Source organism: Pecten maximus, chromosome 4, assembly GCF_902652985.1.
Source record: "Pecten maximus chromosome 4, xPecMax1.1, whole genome shotgun sequence".
NCBI classification, from domain to species: Eukaryota; Metazoa; Mollusca; class Bivalvia; order Pectinida; family Pectinidae; genus Pecten; species Pecten maximus.
Window position 1 is genome coordinate 5,687,377 of NC_047018.1, and position 26,336 is coordinate 5,713,712.

Sequence of the window (26,336 nt, forward strand, 5' to 3'; positions counted from 1 at the left end):
TGTAAAACAGACATATCAACAGTGAGCCATGCAAAACAGACAACTCAACAGCGAGCCATGTAAAACAGACAAATCAACAGCGAGCAATGCAAAACAGACATATCAACAGCGAGCCATGTAAAACAGACAAGGTACCAGCGAGTCAACATAGAAGAGACCAAACAACAGATAAAAAAGATATGAGGTAGACAAATCAGAATTTGTGCACAACAATGGCCCGAGCAATATAGCGACAAAATAGACAACATCTTGGACCAGACAAAATATATGACCCATCCAAAACAACAGTTGGGCAGACAAAATACACGTGGGCCATATATACTACAGCAGGGGGAGAGGCAAAACAACATATACAGAGGTCGGATTTTTTAAAACAGTTACTTTTAAAATCAATGTCATAGGGATCACAAACACTCAAACAAGTTATTCTACTTAATCAGATATCTAGAATCATGATATTTGAGGAATAAAGCAAGGTTGACATTTAACCTATGCTAAATGTTACAGGAGTTCGCTTTGATTAAAAAGGCAGAGAAGTATCACAGCAGCATACCGGATGAAAGTGGGACATTTTTATCTAAAGGTTAATATTCATGCATCAGCATATATCTACATACCTAACAGGTGTTGTCGGCTCTCGTATCGTCTCTCCTACCGACATACTAGCCCACTGTATCGGTCCTGGGAATGCGGCATATTGTGTGTGGTTTAGTTCTTCTGGTGAATTACTATTTGGTCAGGTTTAAGATATTTAGTAACCAACGTAGTTTTTCTGACGATTAAAATTAACGGATCTTTTGGGTATTTTGTACATGCATACATATATATATACAAGATGTGTTTCCCTATTTCAGTGAATCACTCGCTTGTAAAAATGAAGCACACTTTTTACTACCTGTCATATGTAGCTGACCATCTTATAGATTGCATGGTGAAAGTAAGATGTGCAGTATAACATATGTTTCTGGATAAGAAGAACAATGTATGGTTCTGAGGTATGCAGCCATCTTGAAACATAATCAAGAATATTTTGAACAGAGGATTTCCCTGGGTCCTAGTAATGCAACATCACTTTGGTTCGTGGTCAATCTCATGTGGTACGTGGTCAATCTCATGATTATCAACTTCCATGTGATATCACTTTGGTACGTGGTCAATCTCATGTGGTACGTGGTCAATCTGATGTGGTACGTGGTCAATCTGATGTAGTACGTGGCCAATCTCATGTGGTACGTGGTCAATCTCATGTGGTACGTGGTCAACTCATGTGGTACGTGGTCAATCTCATGTGGTACGTGGTCAACTCATGTAGTACGTGGTCAATCTCATGTGGTACGTGGTCAATCTCATGTGGTACGTGGTCAATCTCATGTGGTACGTGGTCAACTCATGTGGTACGTGGTCAATCTCATGTGGTACGTGGTCAATCTCATGTGGTACGTGGTCATTCTCATGTGGTACGTGGTCAATCTCATGTGGTACGTGGTCAATCTCATGATTATCAACTTCCATGTGATATCACTTTGGTACGTGGTCAATCTCATGTGGTACGTGGTCAATCTGATGTGGTACGTGGTCAATCTGATGTAGTACGTGGCCAATCTCATGTGGTACGTGGTCAATCTCATGTGGTACGTGGTCAACTCATGTGGTACGTGGTCAATCTCATGTGGTACGTGGTCAATCTCATGTGGTACGTGGTCATTCTCATGTGGTACGTGGTCAATCTCATGTGGTACGTGGTCAATCTCATGTGGTACGTGGTCAACTCATGTGGTACGTGGTCAACTCATGTGGTACGTGGTCAATCTCATGTGGTACGTGGTCAATCTCATGTAGTACGTGGTCAATCTCATGATCATCAACTTCCATGTGATATCACTTTGTTACGTGGTCAATCTCATGATCATCAACTTCCATGTGATATCACTTTGTTACGTGGTCAATCTCATGATTATCAACTTCCATGTGATATCACTTTGGTACGTGGTCAATCTCATGTTGTACGTGGTCAATCTCATGTGGTACGTGGTCAATCTCATGTGGTACGTGGTCAATCTCATGATCATCAACTTCCATGTGATATCACTTTGGTACGTGGTCAATCTGATGTGGTTCGTGGTCAATCTCATGATTATCAACTTCCATGTGGTATCACTTTGGTACGTGGTCAATCTGATGTGGTTCGTGGTCAATCTCATGTGGTACGTGGTCAATCTCATGATTATCAACTTCCATGTGATATCACTTTGGTACGTGGTCAATCTCATGATTATCAACTTCCATGTGGTATCACTTTGGTACGTGGTCAATCTGATGTGGTTCGTGGTCAATCTCATGTGGTACGTGGTCAATCTCATGATTATCAACTTCCATGTGATATCACTTTGGTACGTGGTCAATCTGATGATCATCAACTTCCATGCGATGTGACTTTGGTACGTGGTCAATCGTGTGTTGCGATGTAGAAAGACAACGCATCCAAGATAAACAATACAATATTAACACCCTGAAGTATTTTACTGCGGCTTCCATTGCCTCGTAGGAGCCATGTAAAAATACCTTTGTCTTGGCACCGTTATTATAGCTATTAGCTAATGGAGGAGGATTTTGGTAATTGTTAGTATTTTACAGTTTGTGCAGAACGGGGAAAATTAACAAGGGTAGTGCGCCAATGGCTGTTAAAACACTATTTCAAGTAGATTAAGGTTGTATATTAGAACACGTTGTGTATATATATATTATTGGTGTCAGTTTAGATCATACACGCGGATTTCATATGATTGATAATACAGATAGCCTGGAACTGTACAACGTACGGTGTTTGATTGTGTTTTCTCGACGATCCACCCTACTCTTTCTCTAAACTCGGGTAATGTGGCGGGTGTCTGACACTAACTCGCAGACATCTATACCGAGGGCTACGTAGCTACGGACTCTGATTCATACTATTACACATATCAAAAAATGGATTTTCTGATATAAAATTTATTTGTTATCAAAATCATGAATTTTTGATACCAAGAATTCGATTTTCATATTGTGTAGGCCAACGTAAATCCAAAATAAATTCTTGCTTTATTAAATAGTAAAACGGCGCATCATAAATATACATGTATTACGGAATTAGTGTACCTCCCAAAAATAAAGTTTTAATAACTTTTTTTTTTTTAACCAAATTTGAGTTTATGATAGCATTACTTTTACAGTACGCGTGAATGATCACGGACACCATTGGTAACATAGTTTTTCGGTGAACATACATTATAGCTATATATAGGTATCATGGATCAGTGGCGTAGGAAGCGGGGGGGGGGGGGGGGGGGGGCAGGGGGGGCAATTGCCCCCCCACTTTTTACAGTGGGGGGGGGGGCAAACATATCTTTTTGCCCCCCCACTTTTTGACATCCAAAATCTAAAAAAGGGGAAAAAACACGAATTTATATATTCATTTCGATAAATATCTGTATATTTTCGAACCGATAATGTTTTCTTGAAGGCAACGATAAAAACTTTATCTTGTACATCCGGAACATTCCGACTTTTATACTAGTATATCAATCCTCAGACCTGTGTGTCGGTCGTCTGCACTAGCCCGGTAAGGCAATATTTATATCTTAATACGAAATTTTGCTTAACTTCATCACATAGATTCAATAAGTTGATGATAATTTGTGAAGTTAATTGAGTTCATAATGAGAACAAGACAGAAACACAACATGAATAAAAATGCGCGGTTTTAACGTGAATCGAGTGATACTATTCCTACGAGGAAATACAAAAAAAAATCGGCTCGCGCCTACGGCGCTCGCTTTATCACTAAATTACTGCCCCCCCTTTCGATTGCAGATTCGCAGGGGGGGGGGGGGGGGGGGGGGGGGGGGTTGCCACCCTGGTACCCGCTTGGCGGCCCCCAGACCTCTCGCAAAAAGGGGGAAAAAATCGGCTCGCGCCTATGGCGCTCGCATGATCACTTAATTACTGGACCCCCCTTTCGAAAACTCCTGGATCCGCGCCTGATCCCGAATTATTGGAAATGTGCTATATTTCGTTTTCCGCGGAGGGCTTTATCCCCCTTGAACCCCCTATCAGGGCGCTGCCCTGGACCCGCTGGGCGGCCCCTCAGACCCCTCGTTAAAAAAAAAAAAAAAAGAACGGCTCGCGCCTACGGCGCTCGCATTATTACTGAATTAATGGACTCCCCGCCCTTTCGAAAATCCTGGCCGGGCCTGGTGATTCATGTTTTGCCATAAATAATATATCTTGATTTGCGTAAATAACTTATTTTGTACTACATAAATTATCAAAATTATCATGGGATGTTGAAATGATAAGTATTGACTAAATTTGCGGAGATGGCATACGATTTGTTTAGTGCGTAAAATTTAAGGTTAAAAAAAATTTTGCCCCCCCACTTTTTGACGACTTCCTACGCCACTGTGGATGTCTATATTGGTGTATTTAGTTCAAGATCAAACAGTTTAAATACACGCTTTTAAAAATGAATGTCTCATAACCTTTATTTCCCTGTTCGCACACACTGTACACAAGATAATAGAATACCAACACAAATATTAATTAAAACAAAATATAAAATCAAGTAGATCTAGTACCCGAAAACATGCAATATAAACCATCGCGTACATAATATTATGACAAACAGACTTGTTTATTCAAAGCAAAATATATTCAAGTACAAATATATTGTTGTTTTGGTATTCATAAATATGTATAACTGATACCTGCTGTATAAAGCTAAACTAAATGCACGGTGACAGCTGGAAAAGGAAATGAATTTAATACACGATATGGCGTAAGCCTTTTACTTGCGTCGTCAGCTTTGGTAACAGGTTTCCAAATAAAATTATCCAATCATATGGCTGGATATTGACACACCCCGATTTTTCCAAACATGTGCAGGTTCAACCGCAGTTGCGTATTTTTCAATCTATTCTAATTAGCGATTTGCAGACAAAATGTATCTGATGCAGATTTTTCCTCGTGAACTTGAAGCTGCTATAATTTTGTAATCTATTTACCAGTGTTTAATTTTTAATAAGACCTTAATTTATTTTCATTTCAAAATATATTGTACTGTGGGTGTGCTTTTGAAGGTGAAGGTCCTTTCATATCCGCGTTCAACGACGAAGTCTCACGAAGCACACCACCATGGAAAACTTGAAACCATTCAAACATTTTGCAACAGATGCTATTCATGCTGGACAGGAACCAGAACAGTGGAAATGCAAAGCTGTTGTACCTATGATTTCCATGTCAACAACATTCAAACAAGAGGGACCTGGACAACATTGTGTAAGAACCACGTTGTTTGAGTATTCTTTTTGGGAGTTGTCTCCCTTCCCTTATATACTTGGAAGTGACTGTCCATCCTACTTTAGTCTAGGGGTAATGTTAAATATATATATTAAACTTTTGTGTCCATGGATATGTTTGGAGAGGCGATATTTTGTGTAATGGTACTGTTAACTACTTATACTAGCCTTGTAAGAAGTAGGTCACTGTATCCAATATTTGAACTTTGACCCCAATGAAACAAAGATAGTTATGAATGTTTCATGTACTATACATGTTTAACCTTCATGTTTTTGGGTACATCACTGGACGACAATGCCTTGTATTTAACAGGTCAACCCTGGGAGATGAGGTATCACATCTAATAACTGAAAAGGAAGGTCAATATGCCCAATTTATGTTTTGACCTTTGAACTGTGTAAGGCAAAATGTGAATGGATTTGTTTCTGTACCATACATGAATGATGAAAGAAGCTGATTATTTTGACATATGACCTCCATTTTTAAGACAAAATGTCAGATTTTGTTTTGTGTTCCTGTATTTAATTAAATGTCAAGGTGATCACTTTATCAGTGTGAAATTCATGCTTACTTTAATTGAAAGGCTGCATACTTCTTGTTCCTGAGTAACACATCAAGAGTAATTTCTAGTATAACAATGAAGTCGTCAACACTTTAGTCAAAAACATAAATAATATGCTTAACCTTGCAGTCAGTAAAAACAAAGACAATCAATTGGCAACCTCTTTGATAAAAGGATGGGATAGGTCACACAATGATCCCATCAAATTGATTAACTAATCAACTGTATGATAATCTAATTGTAATTTTTCTCATTATCAATCATGGTTTAGATTAAACATTTCATTGCCTACTTACAATACGCAAAGATGTCAATATTCCATACATTAGTGAATCCTAGATAAGTTGGGAATTTTTTAAGTCAAATACATACAAATCATATGACAACAAGTTGGGTCTATCACTAATTAACAGCTATTTCAATATCAGGTGTTTGAATTCTATGAAGTAAGTGTCATGGTTCTTATAATTACAGGGATATGAGTACTCCCGAAGTGGCAATCCTACTCGTAATTGTTTAGAAAAATGCATTGCTGCTTTAGAGGGGGCCAAGCTTGGTATGTATATATTTTCACATAAATGAACATTTAATTTGCTGGTACCATATCTTACCAGAATAAGCCCATGCGTGGTAATTAAAACCTGACCAGGTCTGTCATATATTTCCTTGTCCAGCAGTATGCCTTCATCGAATACTCACGGTTGGTTGCACTGCACTATTAAAGTGATAAGTGTAGCTTAGCGAAGTGCGATCATCCATGGGTAACCGACGATGACAGTATAACTAACACCTAGCATTTGAGTCAAAGCTGCCCGAGTTCTTTACAGGATAATTACGGCAATTAATTCCATGTCAATCATTTTTACTGAAAATATTCATCTTAAGTAGTTAGATGAGTATACCTCTAAGGTGGAGAACACCCCCACCCCCACCAAATTTACAGAGAGCTTTGGCCACTGTTTATCTTGATTCCTCCTATGGTTAAACCTAGTAGTAAATCTGTAACAGAAATACAAACATTATAGTGTGACTATTGATTATATTTCAGGAATGGTGTTTGCCTCTGGTTTGGCCACCACTACTGCCATCACTCACCTACTCAAACAGGGTGATCACATCGTCAGTATGAATGATCTCTATGGTGGTAAGTTTTTACTTATCATTTGAAAAGTGATTATATATACTTTATATTTAGCATGTATATTTTATAAATCCAATGGAGTGTGTGGTAAATTGTATAAACGCAAAGCATTATAAACAATTTACCAAACAATTTACAAAGTGCTCCATTTGATTTATGATCTCATAAACTTAATAAAATGAAATGTTGATACTTACATTTACAGTATTTTCTTTTAACAATAACAGCATTCAAAGTCAGACACACACACATTTACCTTGTGTAATCTACGTTCAAAGTCAGACACACACACATTTACCTTGTGTAATCTACGTTCAAAGTCAGACACACACACATTTACCTTGTGTGATCTACATTCAAAGTCAGACACACACACATTTACCTTGTGTGATCTACATTCAAAGTCAGACACACACATTTACCTTGTGTTATCTACATTCAAAGTCAGACACACACATTTACCTTGTGTGATCTACGTTCAAAGTCAGACACACACATTTACCTTGTGTGATCTACATTCAAAGTCAGACACACACATTTACCTTGTGTTATATACGTATACGTTCAAAGTCAAACACACACATTTACCTTGTGTGATCAATGTTCAAAGTCAGACACACACATTTACCTTGTGTGATCAATGTTCAAAGTCAGACACACACATTTACCTTGTGTGATCTACATTCAAAGTCAGACACACACATTTACCTTGTGTAATCTACGTTCAAAGTCAGACACACACACATTTACCTTGTGTAATCTACGTTCAAAGTCAGACACACACATTTACCTTGTGTGATCTACATTCAAAGTCAGACACACACACATTTACCTTGTGTGATCTACATTCAAAGTCAGACACACACACATTTACCTTATGTGATCTACATTCAAAGTCAGACACACACATTTACCTTGTGTAATCTACGTTCAAAGTCAGACACACACACATTTACCTTGTGTAATCTACGTTCAAAGTCAGACACACACACATTTACCTTGTGTGATCTACATTCAAAGTCAGACACACACACATTTACCTTGTGTGATCTACATTCAAAGTCAGACACACACATTTACCTTGTGTTATCTACATTCAAAGTCAGACACACACATTTACCTTGTGTGATCTACGTTCAAAGTCAGACACACACATTTACCTTGTGTGATCTACATTCAAAGTCAGACACACACATTTACCTTGTGTTATATACGTATACGTTCAAAGTCAAACACACACATTTACCTTGTGTGATCAATGTTCAAAGTCAGACACACACATTTACCTTGTGTGATCAATGTTCAAAGTCAGACACACACATTTACCTTGTGTGATCTACATTCAAAGTCAGACACACACATTTACCTTGTGTAATCTACATTCAAAGTCAGACACACATTTACCTTGTGTGATCAATGTTCGAAGTCAGACACACACATTTACCTTGTGTGATCTACATTCAAAGTCAAACACAAACATTTACCTTGTGTAATCTACATTCAAAGTCAGACACACATTTACCTTGTGTAATCTACATTCAAAGTCAGACACACACATTTACCTTGTGTAATCTATGTTCAAAGTCAGACACACATTTACCTTGTGTGATCTACATTCAAAGTCAGACACACACATTTATCTTGTGTGATCTACATTCAAAGTCAGACACACACATTTACCTTGTGTGATCAATGTTCCAAGTCAGACACACACATTCACCTTGTGTAATCTACATTCAAAGTCAGACACACACATTTGCCTTGTGTGATCAATGTTCAAAGTCAGACACACACATTTACCTTGTGTGATCTACGTCCAAAGTCAGACACACACATTTGCCTTGTGTGATCTACATTCAAAGTCAGACACACACATTTACCTTGTGTGATCAATGTTCAAAGTCAGACACACACATTTACCTTGTGTGATCTACGTCCAAAGTCAGACACACACATTTGCCTTGTGTGATCTACATTCAAAGTCAGACACACACATTCACCTTGTGTGATCAATGTTCAAAGTCAGACACACACATTTACCTTGTGTGATCTATGTCCAAAGTCAGACACACACATTTGCCTTGTGTGATCTACATTCAAAGTCAGACACACACATTTACCTTGTGTGATCTACATTCAAAGTCAGACACACACATTTACCTTGTGTTATATACGTATACGTTCAAAGTCAAAAACACACATTTACCTTGTGTGATCAATGTTCAAAGTCAGACACACACATTTACCTTGTGTGATCTACATTCAAAGTCAGACACACACATTTACCTTGTGTGATCTACGTTCAAAGTCAGACACACACACATTTACCTTATGTGATCTACGTTCAAAGTCAGACACACACACATTCACCTTGTGTGATCAATGTTCAAAGTCAGACACACACATTTACCTTGTGTTATCTATGTTCAGAGTCAGACACACACATTTACCTTGTGTGATCAATGTTCAAAGTCAGACACACACATTTACCTTGTGTGATGAATGTTCAAAGTCAGACACACACATTTACCTTGTGTGATCAATGTTCAAAGTCAGACACACACATTTACCTTGTGTAATCTACATTCAAAGTCAGACACACACATTTACCTTGTGTGATCTACATTCAAAGTCAAACCCATTTACCTTGTGTGATCTACGTTCAAAGTCAGACACACACATTTACCTTGTGTAATCTACGTTCAAAGTCAGACACACACATTTACCTTGTGTTATCAATGTTCAAAGTCAGACACACACATTTACCTTGTGTAATCTACGTTCAAAGTCAGACACACACATTTACCTTGTGTGATCTACATTCAAAGTCAGACACACACATTTACCTTGTGTTATATACGTTCAAAGTCAGACACACACATTTACCTTGTGTGATCTACGTCCAAAGTCTGACACACACATTTACCTTGTGTGATCTACATTCAAAGTCAGACACACACATTTACCTTGTGTAATCTACATTCAAAGTCAAACACACACATTTACCTTGTGTAATCTACATTCAAAGTCAGACACACACATTTACCTTGTGTGATCTACATTCAAAGTCAGACACACAGATTTACCTTATGTGATCTACGTTCAAAGTCAAACACACACATTTACCTTGTGTGATCTACATTCAAAGTCAGACACACAGATTTACCTTATGTGATCTACGTTCAAAGTCTGACACACACATTTACCTTATGTGATCTACATTCAAAGTCTGACACACACATTTACCTTGTGTGATCTACGTTCAATTTGTTGTCAAGTTTATCTATGCACAACACAGCCATTTGCAAAAGCCATTGACAGACAGGTAAACCCTGCCAATGTTCTCCATGTCAGCAGAAGATATATATGATCCCTTATTTCAATGGTTTAATTCTCATTAAATTGAAATATTTTTTTTATTGCAGCAATTTTACAGTTGTCTTAAAATTTTATGTAATGAATTTTAAATTTGATGTCAACATTTTTATGAGATAAATAATTTGATGTTTTGATAAATGATTTGATATTGATATGAAAATTAGGCATTGTGCTTGTTAGTAATCACTGAAATGTGGTTTGCTGAAAGAAGTCTTGTCAATATTTACACATATTCATATGTGTCAAACTGGGTCACATTCTACACAGAGTTGCTCACACTTCGGTTATCAATTCAGAAACAGTGACAATTGTAAATATGTTGATAATTAATTCAGGGTTTGTGTTTGGTTTGTTATGGAATGTTATGAATAGGGTCTTTTAATTAAATGGGGGACTTTTTGGCATGGGATGGCTGTAGATTGTTCTGCCCCGCAGTACTCTTGTTGAATTTACAGCGTAACTTTATTGAGGGAATAATTGAAGATGAAGCATACATACAATAGTGATTACATGTACACAGGACTGTTGGTTTTCTGGCGTGTTTTCGTAGTGGACTGTGGTGAAATTTCAAACAATTTTGTACCACACTGACTTATTTCATGCAGGAACAAACAGATATTTCAAGAAAGTGGCATCAAGAATGGGAATTGAAACATCATTTGTGGATTGTACTGTTGCCAAGAATGTTGGTGCTGCAATCAAACCCAACACCAAGGTAGGTCATACAATTCCTATATTACTTATAGTATGTAGACATCTTGGTAGCTTTTGGAATGTATGTATAGGAAAAGTTTGTCCCCTTCACAGATCCTTAGGTCAGACCAATTAATTCTTATATTACTATATGGTATGTAGACATCTTGGTAGCTTACTGAAATACAATAGTGTAAAATACCTTGACAAGATCAGTTACATGGAAAATACTGTCTCTTTCACAGATACAGTCATGTTATGGGTGTTAAGGAATAGATAATACTCTTTCAGCAGGGAAGTCCACTGGAAATGTTAATATGCTGTGGAACGTTTCTAGACCGATTATGCACAGTACATTATTATTTGGCCAGTTTAGAGAGGGTTTGGTTTGGAGAAGTGATCCATCTAGACTGGTCTGAATCCAGCGATAATTTGAAGCAGCTGCAGTGTTAATATTATGGAAGTTGATGTATTCATAGAAGGCAGTACACTGGGACTGACCTGTTTCCTCTGTGCTTATATGGCACAATGAGGGATATTTATTTCATTTCATTTCAAAATATTTTATTTTCAAGTAATACCTGTATATACAATTACATAAAGATATATAAATGAATGGCTAAATGGATATTTATGTCATTGTAAACAAGAAATGTTTTTCAAATGAAATACGAGCAGTATTTTTTAACATGAGCTAGTTGATACTGACCTTATACAGGACATCAACACTGTAATTCAAAATAAAGCCTGACCTACTGGTAGCTTCCTTTTCATATAAAAAATAACCTGTTTGGGGCCTCATGTAAATTAGATGTGAAAATCCAGTTTTTAGCTTTATTTGTTAACTTAGGGTAAACAGGCATACCGCTTGATCATGTATGGTGATTTGGTTTGGTTTTATCTTGATCATGTGGATTAGACCAATCCAAGCACACAATTAAATTATAATGCCCCTTCAGTATCGGGCGACGTTGCACACCAATTTACCTACCTCATGTGTATGGCCCAAGATAAAGCTTACTTCAACAACCACCACTGGTGTTGATTTCACAGTCTGAATTCAGAAGCATCACTGTTAGGAAAGTTTTTATAACTATGATAAAGAAGGAACACTTCTGGGTATCACCATTTCTTTGGTATCAAGAAGTTAGGTGAAGTGGTGTCATGTATCAAAAGTAGGTCACCGACTTGAATTTCGAACTTTGACCTACACAGAGAAAAGGTTTATTCAATCTGTCCCCTACACGACTTGTCACTGGAACTTCATACTAGGGGCATGAGTTCACTTTTTAATTAGGTGAGACGGTGTTTGTCATGTATAAAAAGTAGGTCACTTTGACCTACATCGAGATATACAAGTGTTCAAGGCTGATCTCCTGTACTACGTGTCACTAACATTCTAACTTGAAGCATGGGCTTATCTTACTCTGGGCGTTGGTTTAATTGAATTGAACTTCTAAAATTGCTCATGAAAAGGAGTGAGGTTCCTGGATTTATTTATACCCTAATTCATTATCTTTTCATTCTTGAATTTAATTTCACATCTGGTGGGGGACTGTAATTTGCTGAATTATCTGGTCTTTAATGATCGATTCCTAGAATGAGATTGTTAGTCCCCTACCAGTGAAACCAGGGGGACTGTAAGTTTCCCTTCTGTTCGTCTTGTACGTATCTACTTAATGAAAAAGTTTGTCAGCACTCTAGCAGCTTCATTCCTTGAGGGATTTTGATCAAACTTCACAATGATAAAGGACCATTATATCACGGGACAAGTTCAAGTTTCAGGGTTTTTGGGTGATGGTCACTGTTACTATTTTTAGCAGGGGCTGGTAGAGGACATGTATTAATTTAACAATGCCCAGTATGCTTGCTTTTGTCTAGAACTTGCCAAAGCCTCATTCTTGATGCCAAATTCTTACATATTGGTTTCTGTCTAGTAAACTTGCTGGAATGGTCTTAGGTGTCTGTGTGTAGTATAGCTCAGCTATTATTACCAGTACTTATTAGTAAGTCCTGTACACTGTATATTCTGATGTATAGGTTAATCTCTTTGTTACAGATGGTATGGATGGAGACACCTACCAACCCCACTATGCAGCTAGTGGACATTGAAGCAGTGGTCAGTGTGGTCAGAGCCAGCAACCAAGACATCTTCGTGGTCGTGGACAACACCTTTATGTCCTCATACTTTCAGGTAAGTGTTGAGACAGTAGTGGTGACCCACTTGTTACTGTATCGGTAGGACAACGCTGTCCCAAATCATAATGGGTGGCCCACTTGTTACTGTATGGTAGGTCAACGCTGTCCCAAATCATAATGGGTGGCCCACTTGTTACTGTATGGTAGGTCAACGCTGTCCCAAATCATAATGGGTGACCCTCTTGTTACTGTATCGGTAGGACAACGCTGTCCCAATCATAATGGGTGGCCCCCTTGTTACTGTATGGTAGGTCAACGCTGTCCCAATCATAATGGGTGGCCCACTTGTTGCTGTATGGTAGGTCAACGCTGTCCCAATCATAATGGGTGACCCACTTGTTACTGTATCGGTAGGACAACGCTGTCCCAAATCATAATGGGTGGCCCACTTGTTACTGTATCGGTAGGACAACGCTGTCCCAATCATAATGGGTGACCCACTTGTTACTGTATTGGTAGGACAACACTGTCCCAAATCATAATGGGTGACCCACTTGTTACTGTATTGGTAGGACAACGCTGTCCCAATCATAATGGGTGACCCACTTGTTACTGTATCGGTAGGACAACGCTGTCCCAATCATAATGGGTGACCCACTTGTTACTGTATTGGTAGGACAACGCTGTCCCATATCATAATGGACTATTTCACTTAAATTGTGGACCTACCATGTTGAGTGGCATCTGATGATAGGACAATGATCAAATATAATTGATTAACTTACATCAACTGATGATAGGACAATGATCAAATATAATTGATTAACTTACATCAACTGATGCTATAATACATGGTAATCAATATTTCCTTGTACTTCATAGTTTAGATCAAGCAATATCGGCCTATATTATAGAAGTTCTATAACACGACCAATAAGACATTTAAGAGTTTGACTTACAAATGTATTGATGACTACACTGTCACCTTAATCAGACTAATTATGAACAATGTGAAGTATATATATTCGTGATAAGTTGGGTATTTTTGAGTTCAATTTAGAAAAAATATAGTATCCATGCAAATGATTATGTTTTCAATATCTTATAGCAAATTTCAAAACATGGTATGTAACAGATTAACTACATTGGAAAGTTATTCCATTATACCAATACACAATTATGTTATATTACCCATCATTTGTGACATCGGGATGATCACATCCTCATGATTTTAACAAAGTAAACTTATTGTTTTCCGTCTTTGACTTGGATCCACTGACAAATACATGTATATTTTGGGGGGATTTAAATCAAAGTTGCAGTCCTGCAGGTAAACTACAATGCATGTTGAATATCTGGCTTTTATCCTACTTGGTAATGAAAGTGATGATTTAGTTGATTATTAAAGTAAGGAATTGTCAGTTATCATTGTTAATGTTTCGAATAGTCACAACATTTACAATTGTGGTATACTGTTTAATCATAAAATATAAACACATACCATATTGTAACAAGCTGGTTTATAATCGGAACCTGATTTTTTTGACAGAGGCCGCTCAGTTTGGGAGCTGATATTGTGATGCATTCCTTGACCAAGTATATGAATGGTAAGACTTTATGATATTAACGCATATTGGACAGGATGATCCTTAGCTTGTTAAATCCTACCACGTGGTTAACACATCAACTATTCCTCATAGTAGATGTGTTTATTATGGCAGGACAATGGAATTTAACATTTGTAAGCATTTTTCTGAACTTCAATGGACATGAGTAGTGAGATAGTGAGGCATGCCCTTATTGTTCCTGTAATTATGGTAGATAGATCACCTGTTGGTGTATATAATACATTTGTACCTGTAATTATGGTACAGAGATCACCTGTTGGTGTATATAATACATTTGTACCTGTAATTATGGTAGAGAGATCACCTGTTGGTGTATATAATACCTTTGTACCTGTAATTATGGTAGAGAGATCACCTGTTGGTGTATATAATACCTTTGTACCTGTAATTATGGTAGAGAGATCACCTGTTGGTGTATATAATACCTTTGTACCTGTAATTATGGTACAGAGATCACCTGTTGGTGTATATAATACCTTTGTACCTGTAATTATGGTACAGAGATTACCTGTTGGTGTATATAATACCTTGGTACCTGTAATTATGGTACAGAGATTACCTGTTGGTGTATATAATACCTTTGTACCTGTAATTATGATAGAGAGATCACCTGTTGGTGTATATAATACCTTTGTACCTGTAATTATGGTAGAGAGATCACCTGTTGGTGTATATAATACCTTTGTACCTGTAATTATGGTAGAGAGATCACCTGTTGGTGTATATAATACCTTTGTACCTGTAATTATGGTACAGAGATTACCTGTTGGTGTATATAATACCTTTGTACCTGTAATTATGGTAGAGATTACCTGTTGGTCTATATAATACCTTTGTACCTGTAATTATGATAGAGATTACCTGTAACGTTTATATTTCCAGGTCACTCTGATTCTGTGATGGGTGCATTGGCCACTAACAGTGACAAACTTGGTGAAGAGCTACGGTTCCTACAAAATGGTAAAATGCTTTAAACGTGATATCACTGATATCTCCAGAATCTTGTTTATTTGTATTTTAACATCAACCTCTACACCTGGTGGCCTTCAGTCAAGGTCATACCTGAGATCTCCAGGCTGTGGAGGGTTATTTATATGAATGCCTCCTTACTTTCATTTCTGATTTTCCATAGCATTTGGACCAATCCCATCCCCATTTGACTGTTTCTTGGTAAACAGAGGTCTGAAGACCCTCCATGTTAGGATGAAGGAACACATGAAGAATGGCTTGGCTGTGGCTAAATTCCTGGAGTCCCATCGATGTGTGGAAAAGGTCATTCATCCAGGTGAGTACCAGTGTAGGCCTAGAGTCCCATCGATGTGTGGAAAAGGTCATTCATCCAGGTGAGTATCAGTGTAGTCCTGGAGTCCCACCGATGTGTGGAAAAGGTCATTCATCCAGGTGAGTACCAGTGTAGGCCTAGAGTCCCGTCGATGTGTGGAAAAGGTCATTCATCCAGGTGAGTACCAGTGTAGGCCTGGAGTCCCGTCGATGTGTGGAAAAGGTCATTCATCCAGGTGAGTATCAGTGTAGGCCTGGAGTCCTGTCGATGTGTGGAAAAGGTCATTCATCCAGGTGAGTACCAGTGTAGGCCTGGAACTGTCCACTATTGACATTGACAGTCACATACTGTATTGATAAATATGTACCGTACTGATGAATGTTAGTGTAGTTAGTGACATGCTGTATTGATAAACATGTACCATACTGATGAATGTACGTGTTGTTAGTGACATGCTGTATTGATAAACATGTACCATACTGATGAATGTACATGTTGTTAGTGACATGCTGTATTGATAAACATGTACCATACTGATGAATGTACGTGTTGTTAGTGACATGCTGTATTGATAAACATGTACCATACTGATGAATGTACGTGTTGTTAGTGACATGCTGTATTGATAAACATGTACCATACTGATGAATGTTAGTGTAGTTAGTGACATGCTGTATTGATAAACATGTACCGTACTGATGAATGTACATGTTCTTAGTGACAAGCTGTATTGATAAACATGTACCGTACTGATGAATGTACGTGTTGTTAGTGACATGCTGTATTGATAAACATGTACCCTACTGATGAATGTTAGTGTAGTTAGTGACAAGCTGTATTGATAAACATGTACCGTACTGATGAATGTACGTGTTGTTAGTGACAAGCTGTATTGATAAACATGTACCATACTGATGAATGTACGTGTTGTTAGTGACATGCTGTATTGATAAACATGTACCTTACTGATGAATGTACGTGTTGTTAGTGACATGCTGTATTGATAAACATGTACCGTACTGATGAATGTTAGTGTAGTTAGTGACATGCTGTATTGATAAACATGTACCGTACTGATGAATGTAAGTGTTGTTAGTGTCATGCTGTATTGATAAACATGTACCGTACTGATGAATGTAAGTGTTGTTAGTGACATGCTGTATTGATAAACATGTACCGTACTGATGAATGTACGTGTTGTTAGTGACATGCTGTATTGATAAACATGTACCGTACTGATGAATGTTAGTGTAGTTAGTGACAAGCTGTATTGATAAACATGTACCCTACTGATGAATGTACGTGTTGTTAGTGACATGCTGTATTGATAAACATGTACCGTACTGATGAATGTTAGTGTAGTTAATGACAAGCTGTATTGATAAACATGTACCGTACTGATGAATGTAAGTGTTGTTAGTGACGTGCTTTATTGATAAACATGTACCGTACTGATGAATGTAAGTGTAGTTAGTGACATGCTGTATTGATAAACATGTACCGTACTGATGAATGTACGTGTTGTTAGTGACATGCTGTATTGATAAACATGTACCATACTGATGAATGTTAGTGTAGTTAGTGACATGCTGTATTGATAAACATGTACCATACTGATGAATGTTAGTGTAGTTAGTGACAAGCTGTATTGATAAACATGTACCGTACTGATGAATGTACGTGTTGTTAGTGACATGCTGTATTGATAAACATGTACCATACTGATGAATGTTAGTGTAGTTAGTGACAAGCTGTATTGATAAACATGTACCGTACTGATGAATGTTAGTGTAGTTAGTGACATGCTGTACTGATAAACATGTACCGTACTGATGAATGTACGTGTTGTTAGTGACATGCTGTATTGATAAACATGTACCATACTGATGAATGTTAGTGTAGTTAGTGACAAGCTGTATTGATAAACATGTACCATACTGATGAATGTACGTGTAGTTGGTGACATGCTGTATTGATAAACATGTACCGTACTGATGAATGTAAGTGTTGTTAGTGACATGCTGTATTGATAAACATGTACCGTACTGATGAATGTTAGTGTAGTTAGTGACATGCTGTACTGATAAACATGTACCGTACTGATGAATGTACGTGTTGTTAGTGACATGCTGTATTGATAAACATGTATTGTACTGATGAATGTACGTGTAGTTAGTGACATGCTGTATTGATAAACATGTACCGTACTGATGAATGTTAGTGTAGTTAGTGACATGCTGTACTGATAAACATGTACCGTACTGATGAATGTACGTGTTGTTAGTGACATGCTGTATTGATAAACATGTATTGTACTGATGAATGTACGTGTTGTTAGTGACATACTGTATTGATAAACATGTACCGTACTGATGATTGTTAGTGTAGTTAGTGACATGCTGTATTGATAAACATGTACCGTACTGATGAATGTACGTGTTGTTAGTGACAAGCTGTATTGATAAACATGTACCGTACTGATGAATGTACGTGTTGTTAGTGACATGCTGTATTGATAAACATGTACCGTACTGATGAATGTACATGTTGTTAGTGACATGCTGTATTGATAAACATGTACCGTACTGATGAATGTACGTGTTGTTAGTGACATGCTGTATTGATAAACATGTACCATACTGATGAATGTACGTGTTGTTAGTGACATGCTGTATTGATAAACATGTACCCTACTGATGAATGTACGTGTTGTTAGTGACATGCTGTATTGATAAACATGTACCCTACTGATGAATGTTAGTGTAGTTAGTGACATGCTGTATTGATAAACATGTACCGTACTGATGAATGTACGTGTTGTTAGTGACATGCTGTATTGATAAACATGTACCGTACTGATGAATGTACGTGTTGTTAGTGACATGCTGTATTGATAAACATGTATTGTACTGATGAATGTACGTGTTGTTAGTGACATGCTGTATTGATAAACATGTACCCTACTGATGAATGTTAGTGTAGTTAGTGACAAGCTGTATTGATAAACATGTACCATACTGATGAATGTTAGTGTAGTTAGTGACAAGCTGTATTGATAAACATGTACAATACTGATGAATGTACGTGTTGTTAGTGACATGCTGTATTGATAAACATGTACCCTACTGATGAATGTTAGTGTAGTTAGTGACAAGCTGTATTGATAAACATGTACCGTACTGATGAATGTACGTGTTGTTAGTGACATGCTGTATTGATAAACATATACCGTACTGATGAATGTTAGTGTAGTTAGTGACATGCTGTATTGATAAACATGTACCCTACTGATGAATGTTAGTGTAGTTAGTGACAAGCTGTATTGATAAACATGTACCGTACTGATGAATGTACGTGTTGTTAGTGACAAGCTGTATTGATAAACATGTACCATACTGATGAATGTACGTGTAGTTAGTGACAAGCTGTATTGATAAACATGTACCCTACTGATGAATGTTAGTGTAGTTAGTGACAAGCTGTATTGATAAACATGTACCATACTGATGAATGTACGTGTTGTTAGTGACATACTGTATTGATAAACATGTACCATACTGATGAATGTAAGTGTAGTTAGTGACATGCTGTATTGATAAACATGTACCATACTGATGAATGTTTGTATTTAAATAAAGAAATTAAAATATTAATATATTTTAGACCAATGAAGGCTTATAAATAGTATCAGAGTGAATACTCCGGCATTGCTACACGAGAGCGTTAGTGGACTAATTGATACCTGGGCGAGTTGTTAGCTAAAGGCCAGATATGAGTATTTATACCGATGTACATCAACAGTAGTCGATAGGATCAGAGCAAATCAGCTTATAACCATGATCTCCATTTCAGACTTCTGTCTAATATAAAAAGATCTTAATTTAAGCTGCGACAACCATTTTACAAAAAAGTCATGTTTATTATTATATGTTATATGAAAGGTTCATATCAAATATTTTAACAAGTTTAATAACTTCATTCAATTCAGAGGGTCACAATCGCCCAGTCGGTTAGAACACTGGCCAGGTAGCCTCAGGGGAAGGTCAAAGGTGATGGTTCCACGCTCCCTACCCATGGCGGTGTGTGTTTCTCAGGAAGCTGGGTAACGGACCGGTCTGGGCTGTCGTGGTTGTGTCCTTGTGTAGGACACATTAACCTATTTGCTCAGGATGGCTTGTGTGACAGGCTTTCTGTTTGTCGTTCAGTGAGGAAATCATCAACTACTGCAATGAGACTCCACCTCAAAATGACACTGGCTGTTCATGAGGTGAAAAACCAAACAAACAAAAAATAATCATTCAATTTATCACATAACACAATATACATAGTGTATTCACAAAAAATAAGTGAATACCCATTAAAGTACTACCTGTACTGTGCTCTTCAGTAAACACATAAATGTTTACTTATTGGAAATTCTGTTAAATTTATGTTAATAGGGCTACCATCTCACCCTCAACATGAATTGGCCAAGAGACAGATGAGAGGTTTCAGTGGAATGGTTACTTTTTACATTCGAGGAGGGCTCAATGAGGCTTCAACCTTTCTGAAAAGACTAAAGGTATCACATTTATAGCAAATGAAACTCAACCTTTTATTACAAATCAAAGAATTCAATTTTTTAACGAAATAGTCCTTATAATTTATTGAAAACATGTGCTTTTAAAATGCATTACAAGGCATAATCTGTTGTACCAGAGTATTAAGTAGAGGATATATTACTGTGTGGTACATGTAGTAGTGTACACATACCAAAATCAATAGGGATATGGATGATTCAAAATGCATAATTATGGAAGTAAAAGTTAAGGGAAAAGGAGAATAATAACAATAACTGGTGGAGTTCCTTTTAATCTTGTCCAGAGATCTTGCTTTTTTTTTGTCTTTTGACACTTGGTGGGTATAATCATCTTGTAATACCGCTTCCTTAAAACATGACCTGACCCACGGCGATTGATGTGTCTGTGGTCATTTTAAAATCATACTAGAAACTTTATGATTTTAATGATACAGGTAGCAATACTGTTAACACTGACATTCAATTATAATTCTCTTTTATACTGTATACTGGTATAATAATTTAAATATTTACATATCTTACTTTGAATATGATATATATATGTGGTTTTTGTTTTGGCCAATGCATTCATTGATATGTCCAAATTCTGAATCATTTGGTGATGACAATTTTGTGATACATTTGTATAGGATTAGGCTTACTGATTTGATATAGAGGTTCTGCTGTATTATTGTACTGTGCTGATTCAATATTTCAGGTTTTCACCCTAGCAGAAAGTTTAGGAGGCTTTGAAAGTTTAGCTGAACTTCCGTAAGTACAGACTGATGTACACAATTGTTTTACCTACCTTACAGAAATGTTTATACATGTAACTCATTTCTGGAAATACATAAATCAAAGTAAATAATTGTCTACACATATACAAAGAATTCCCAGTAAACAATACTGGTTTAATGATTGAAGTCATGCTTTATGAGAATAAGATGTACCCACACCTACATCATGGAAGTTTTTTGTGTATTTCCTCAGTTCTGTGATGACCCATGCTTCTGTACCTATTGAGGAACGGGACCAACTCGGCATCTCAGACAATCTCATCCGCCTATCTGTCGGACTAGAGGATGAAGCTGACCTTTTAGCTGATCTTGATCAGGCTTTGAAAGCAGCGGTAGGTTGGACTGTAGAGGAAGTATTGACATGTAATGTACAGCGCCCAAATATTATAAACATGCCCATCAAAGGATTGACCAGTATTAGTTATTTAATTAGGCTTGACATTTCAGTAAGTCACCGTCATCAGACAACTGACCAATGAATTGTAATATACATATGTTAAGTAAACAGGGGGTAGAGCCAACGTCGGTGAGGTTATGTATTGGTGGAATTCTGGGTTCCTGGGTCCCTAGGCTGGATACCCTAAAGTATGCAGGGTGATTAAAGTAAAGAAACAATGCAGAATAGGTGGGGTCAATCACAACAGGCAAGGGAGACCTCAATGTCATCTATTTATTGTCGAACGGTTCACCTGTATAGTGGGCTTCATCAGGACAATGCAGAGAATATTTGTTCTCCTAAAGTACTTAAATGAGGATACCACATGCACTGTTAAATGAGACAAGAGTGATAATTTTAGGCATTATGACATCAACAAAGGATAATTTACTATGACATCATCAATAATGGTTTTCATTATGACATCATTAGCAAAATTAAAGATAGGTAACTCCTTTAAACAGGACAGAGGTATTAATACAAAGAAATTAAGTAGGATCTTTTAACGGAGATTAAAAAGGTACTATTGATAGTATCATTATAAAGTTCTGAATCAGTAAAATATAATCTTTTTACACAACTTTTACCTGAACTTTGTAATGATACTCATTGTCAAAGACAATTCAGCTTCTCTTGTGTAGAAGTTGAATCAACAACGTACTCTTGTGTAGAAGTTGAATCAACAAGGTACTCTTGTGTAGAAGTTGAATCAATAACGTACTCTTGTGTAGAAGTTGAATCAACAACGTACTCATGTGTAGTCAACAACGTACTCTTGTGTAGAAGTTGAATCAATAACGTACTCTTGTGTAGAAGTTGAATCAACAACGTACACTTGTGTAGAAGTTGAATCAATAACGTACTCTTGTGTAGAAGTTGAATCAATAACATACACTTGTGTAGAAGTTGAATCAACAACGTACTCTTGTGTAGAAGTTATCAACTATTGTTCAGAAGTGAAATCAGCTACTCGTGTGTAGATGTTGAATCAACTACTCTTGTTTAGAAGTTAATCAGCTTCTCTTTGGTAAAAGTCAAATTAGTTACTCATATTTAGAAGTTGAATCAGCTACTCTTATTTAGAAGTTGAATAAGCTTTTCCTGTGGAGAAGTTGAATAATCTATAGCTATGTTAGTGATATACCAAAGTCTGTTCACATAGCCAAAGCTTCCCTGGGTTGAATTATAGAGCAGATGATATGAATCTGAGGGTTGAGCAAAGACAACTAAAAAGTCCATCAGGCATTCTGTGGCATTTCCTCCCGGGGATTTGATTTTTCTTATCCTTACATTTTTATGAAGCTGAGGACTACATTGGATAGGTGTACAACGGAGATTGATTCTTTACTCCGTCTATTTATTTTCTAGAATCCGAAGTTAAGTCAACTTTGTTAGCCAAGGGTGTTCAATACAATACTTTCCTTTTCAAAAGAATATTATCGTATCAAACACCCTTGGCTAGCAAAGTTGTGATTAACTTAGCTTTAACTGTAGTTAAAATTAGGACACCAATATTATGTACATACATATTATAACACAATGGTTTTCTTATAATTACAGGTGCTGTAGATTGATTGGATCCAGGTGTCACGTGAGGTTTGACTGTAACAATGGTGGATATTGTCGTTCTACAGTCTACAACATAATCCGTGAACTTCTTTCTGTATATTGTAGATGTTAAGATCTTTAGGATCTTCCAAAGAATCACCATTTCCTGCAGCATAGGACTTTTACATCCAGATATACAAAATAGTGCTATCCTGATTTAAGTATACAGACTTATCTAACCAGATACATTAACCATTCTGGCTACTAAATTACACATATTCCAGTTATATTGATGCAATTTTCAGTTGGAAATTTAACAAATACTTTTGTTTTTGCTAGCACCATAGCCCCGGCATCTGTTTCATCCGTAGACAGCTAGATAAAAGTTTTCATAAAGATACAACTTAGGTATTTGACGTGTGTTACTTGTGACAAGATCTTATCACAACTCCTCTGTTTCACCTTGGCTTATACACCAACGTTATTGTATGACTAATGTGTAAGAACATATGACCGTCTCAGTAGTGTAAAATGTACTCGGTATATTTATCACTGCTGAGACAACCAGCCGACAGTAACTGGCATAGTGTGCTGATCCGAAAGTAACTGTGCTGATTGTCTCGGCAGTGAAAAATGTATGGTCGGCGGCTGATACTCAGCTGTCTTATAAGGAAAGTACTTTTCTTTATATTCCCATGATTATGAGTTTTATGATACCAGCTTAAATAGAAACGTCTACTCTGTAAAAGCTCACGACATATCATTATTGAACATGTGTAGTACATTCCTTACAACATTGACACTTACGTTAGATCCTCATGTTTGGGTAAATGTTGGTTATTTTAGAAAGGTAAATGATTATCATAAGGATTGATTCCTAACACATGTATCATGGCTTTTGGTAATGGGGCATATCAATGAAATTATATGAATATAATTTTTAGACATTTCTGATTTATTTTAAGTGGAGTTTGAATTATCTACTTGCATCAGATCTGATATAATTTACAACTTTTAATTTACTAGTCTATTGTCTTCATAGCATTGTTTTTGATTTACTTGTTTTGCTTATATTTTTTAGAAAATTTAATCCTTTTACAACTTTTACATAAACTAACTGACATTTTATATATCTTTTGTAGAATCACTTAAATGATAAAAAGTCAACAGAAAATGTGTGTTTTTAACAACACAGTACTGTTTAAGTTAAGATGTAATATTTGTTCAATTATAAAAGAATCGGTATAAATTCAATTTCAACTAGCACACTATAAAGTGCATACTATAAACATTATGGTGATTTTAATATCAAAGATCACCATATATCCTAAACCTTCACCATCTTAAGCTCAGAAAACTGGTTCTGGGATTTTGAAGTGACAAATCCATCTTTTTCTATAAACAGAAATATTTTTTTCTTTCACAGAAATGTCTAATGCACTTTTCATGAGTCTGCATAGACACGGATATCCCACTCATATTGAGTGTTACTATGTTAGCCATCGTGATTTTATCATAAACAGTGTGTGTGTGTGTCAGAATAAATTCAAAAGGTTTGATGGATTAATGGAATATATTGATAGAAGCTGATGAACTGAGAAAACAAGACTTCAAGTGGATGTTTTTCACATGAAATTGAAATAAGTTGGGAGTTGATTTTTTCACTTTACCTCGAATGTATGTGAATTATTGTGTTAAGCTCAGGCATAATAAAACCTTTTTCTTCTTATTCAGTTGTTATTGTGATCTATGTTAAGACTAATTGTTTGCATGATGCTAGATCAAAAATTTTAAAACACATGTATCTACTAGCTGGTCTAAGGGACTGGTGAACATAATACAAGTATAGGTTTAAATCTTTTTATGAGTTTTGGTATGGTGTATATTAAATGAAGCAAAGTTGTTTGCAATCACATGCAAAGTTTGTCTGATTGAGTAAAGATCCCAGGTAAAATTATTGTCTTTACTGGTTAATAACATGTCATGACTAGGAACAAAAGAGAAAGTGATTTAAGGTAATTGGGTCCAATGCTGAGTTCAAATTAATCTAATATTTTCCAATGCAATCTTCATTGCAACTTCAATGAAGCCGCATTAGCTAATGTTGTGACAATATGAAGCAAAGTTGATAGGAATTGAAAAGTAGTATGAATAACTGGTGAACAGTCCACCACCTAAACAATTCTTGATCTTCCTTTCTCCAGAACTGACTGGATCTTTAAACCTGATGAACATGTAGGTGATCTAGTGTACATGCCAGATTTTGAGTCAGATTGGATATTCAAGATGGCCACCAGAAGCCATTTTTTATTTGACACGAATTACTATCTTCCGTGAGCTTTAGGGACACAAGTCCTTGTGTGCTACATTCTGAATTAATACCCCAAGGAGTCGCCATCATCATTGACTTTGACATTTGAGGTTGATTAACAATTACTAAAAACTACTGAAGAAATGATATCTGAACTTTTTGGACAGGTTCAATATGAGTAACAAGTAAGGCCGTAAAACATCTTGTTTTTTGTTCTCTCTATAAACTTAATTTGAAAAGAAATGGATGCATTGTTACTATGGAGTACCTACTACAGATATAACAGAACAAACAACATATGTAAAATGATTTATTTTCTTTTTCCCATTGCAGTTCATTTTGTTAATGTTTTGGTGGAAATCAATATAAACAACAGAATAGCTAGACATGATTTGGTACACAGAGGCAATCAAAGGTAACATGGACCATCAAATCTGTACCGAAATCTACCTCCTGCTTGGTGAGGAGTATTGATGATGTTACTATACTCCACATACACAACAATGTCTGTATTCAAAAGACAATACAG

General features: G+C 36.6%; 1 protein-coding gene across 1 annotated transcript; it reads left to right on the top strand.

Annotated features, from left to right (window-relative positions):
* The first annotated feature begins 5,047 nt into the window (after window positions 1–5,047).
* Window positions 5,048–25,225, top strand: LOC117325050 (cystathionine gamma-lyase-like). Its single transcript, XM_033880967.1, has 12 exons — window positions 5,048–5,313; window positions 6,371–6,452; window positions 6,945–7,040; window positions 11,021–11,130; window positions 13,168–13,302; window positions 14,797–14,854; window positions 15,758–15,835; window positions 16,008–16,160; window positions 20,597–20,718; window positions 21,434–21,486; window positions 21,706–21,844; window positions 23,509–25,225. Exons 1-12 carry the CDS (start codon window positions 5,170–5,172, stop codon window positions 23,515–23,517), a joined length of 1,179 nt encoding a protein of 392 aa, XP_033736858.1. The 5' UTR covers window positions 5,048–5,169; the 3' UTR covers window positions 23,518–25,225.
* The last annotated feature ends 1,111 nt before the right edge of the window (window positions 25,226–26,336 follow it).

What these genes read in the sequence shown, in the direction of transcription:
- LOC117325050 (XM_033880967.1), top strand. Translation starts at nt 5,170, where the DNA reads ATGGAAAACTTGAAACCATTCAAACATTTTGCAACAGATGCTATTCAT. An exon ending in TTATGTCCTCATACTTTCAG is followed by an intron (nt 13,303 to 14,796) that starts GTAAGTGTTGAG and finishes TTTTTTTGACAG; the next exon opens with AGGCCGCTCAGTTTGGGAGC. An exon ending in CCTTTCTGAAAAGACTAAAG is followed by an intron (nt 20,719 to 21,433) that starts GTATCACATTTA and finishes TCAATATTTCAG; the next exon opens with GTTTTCACCCTAGCAGAAAG.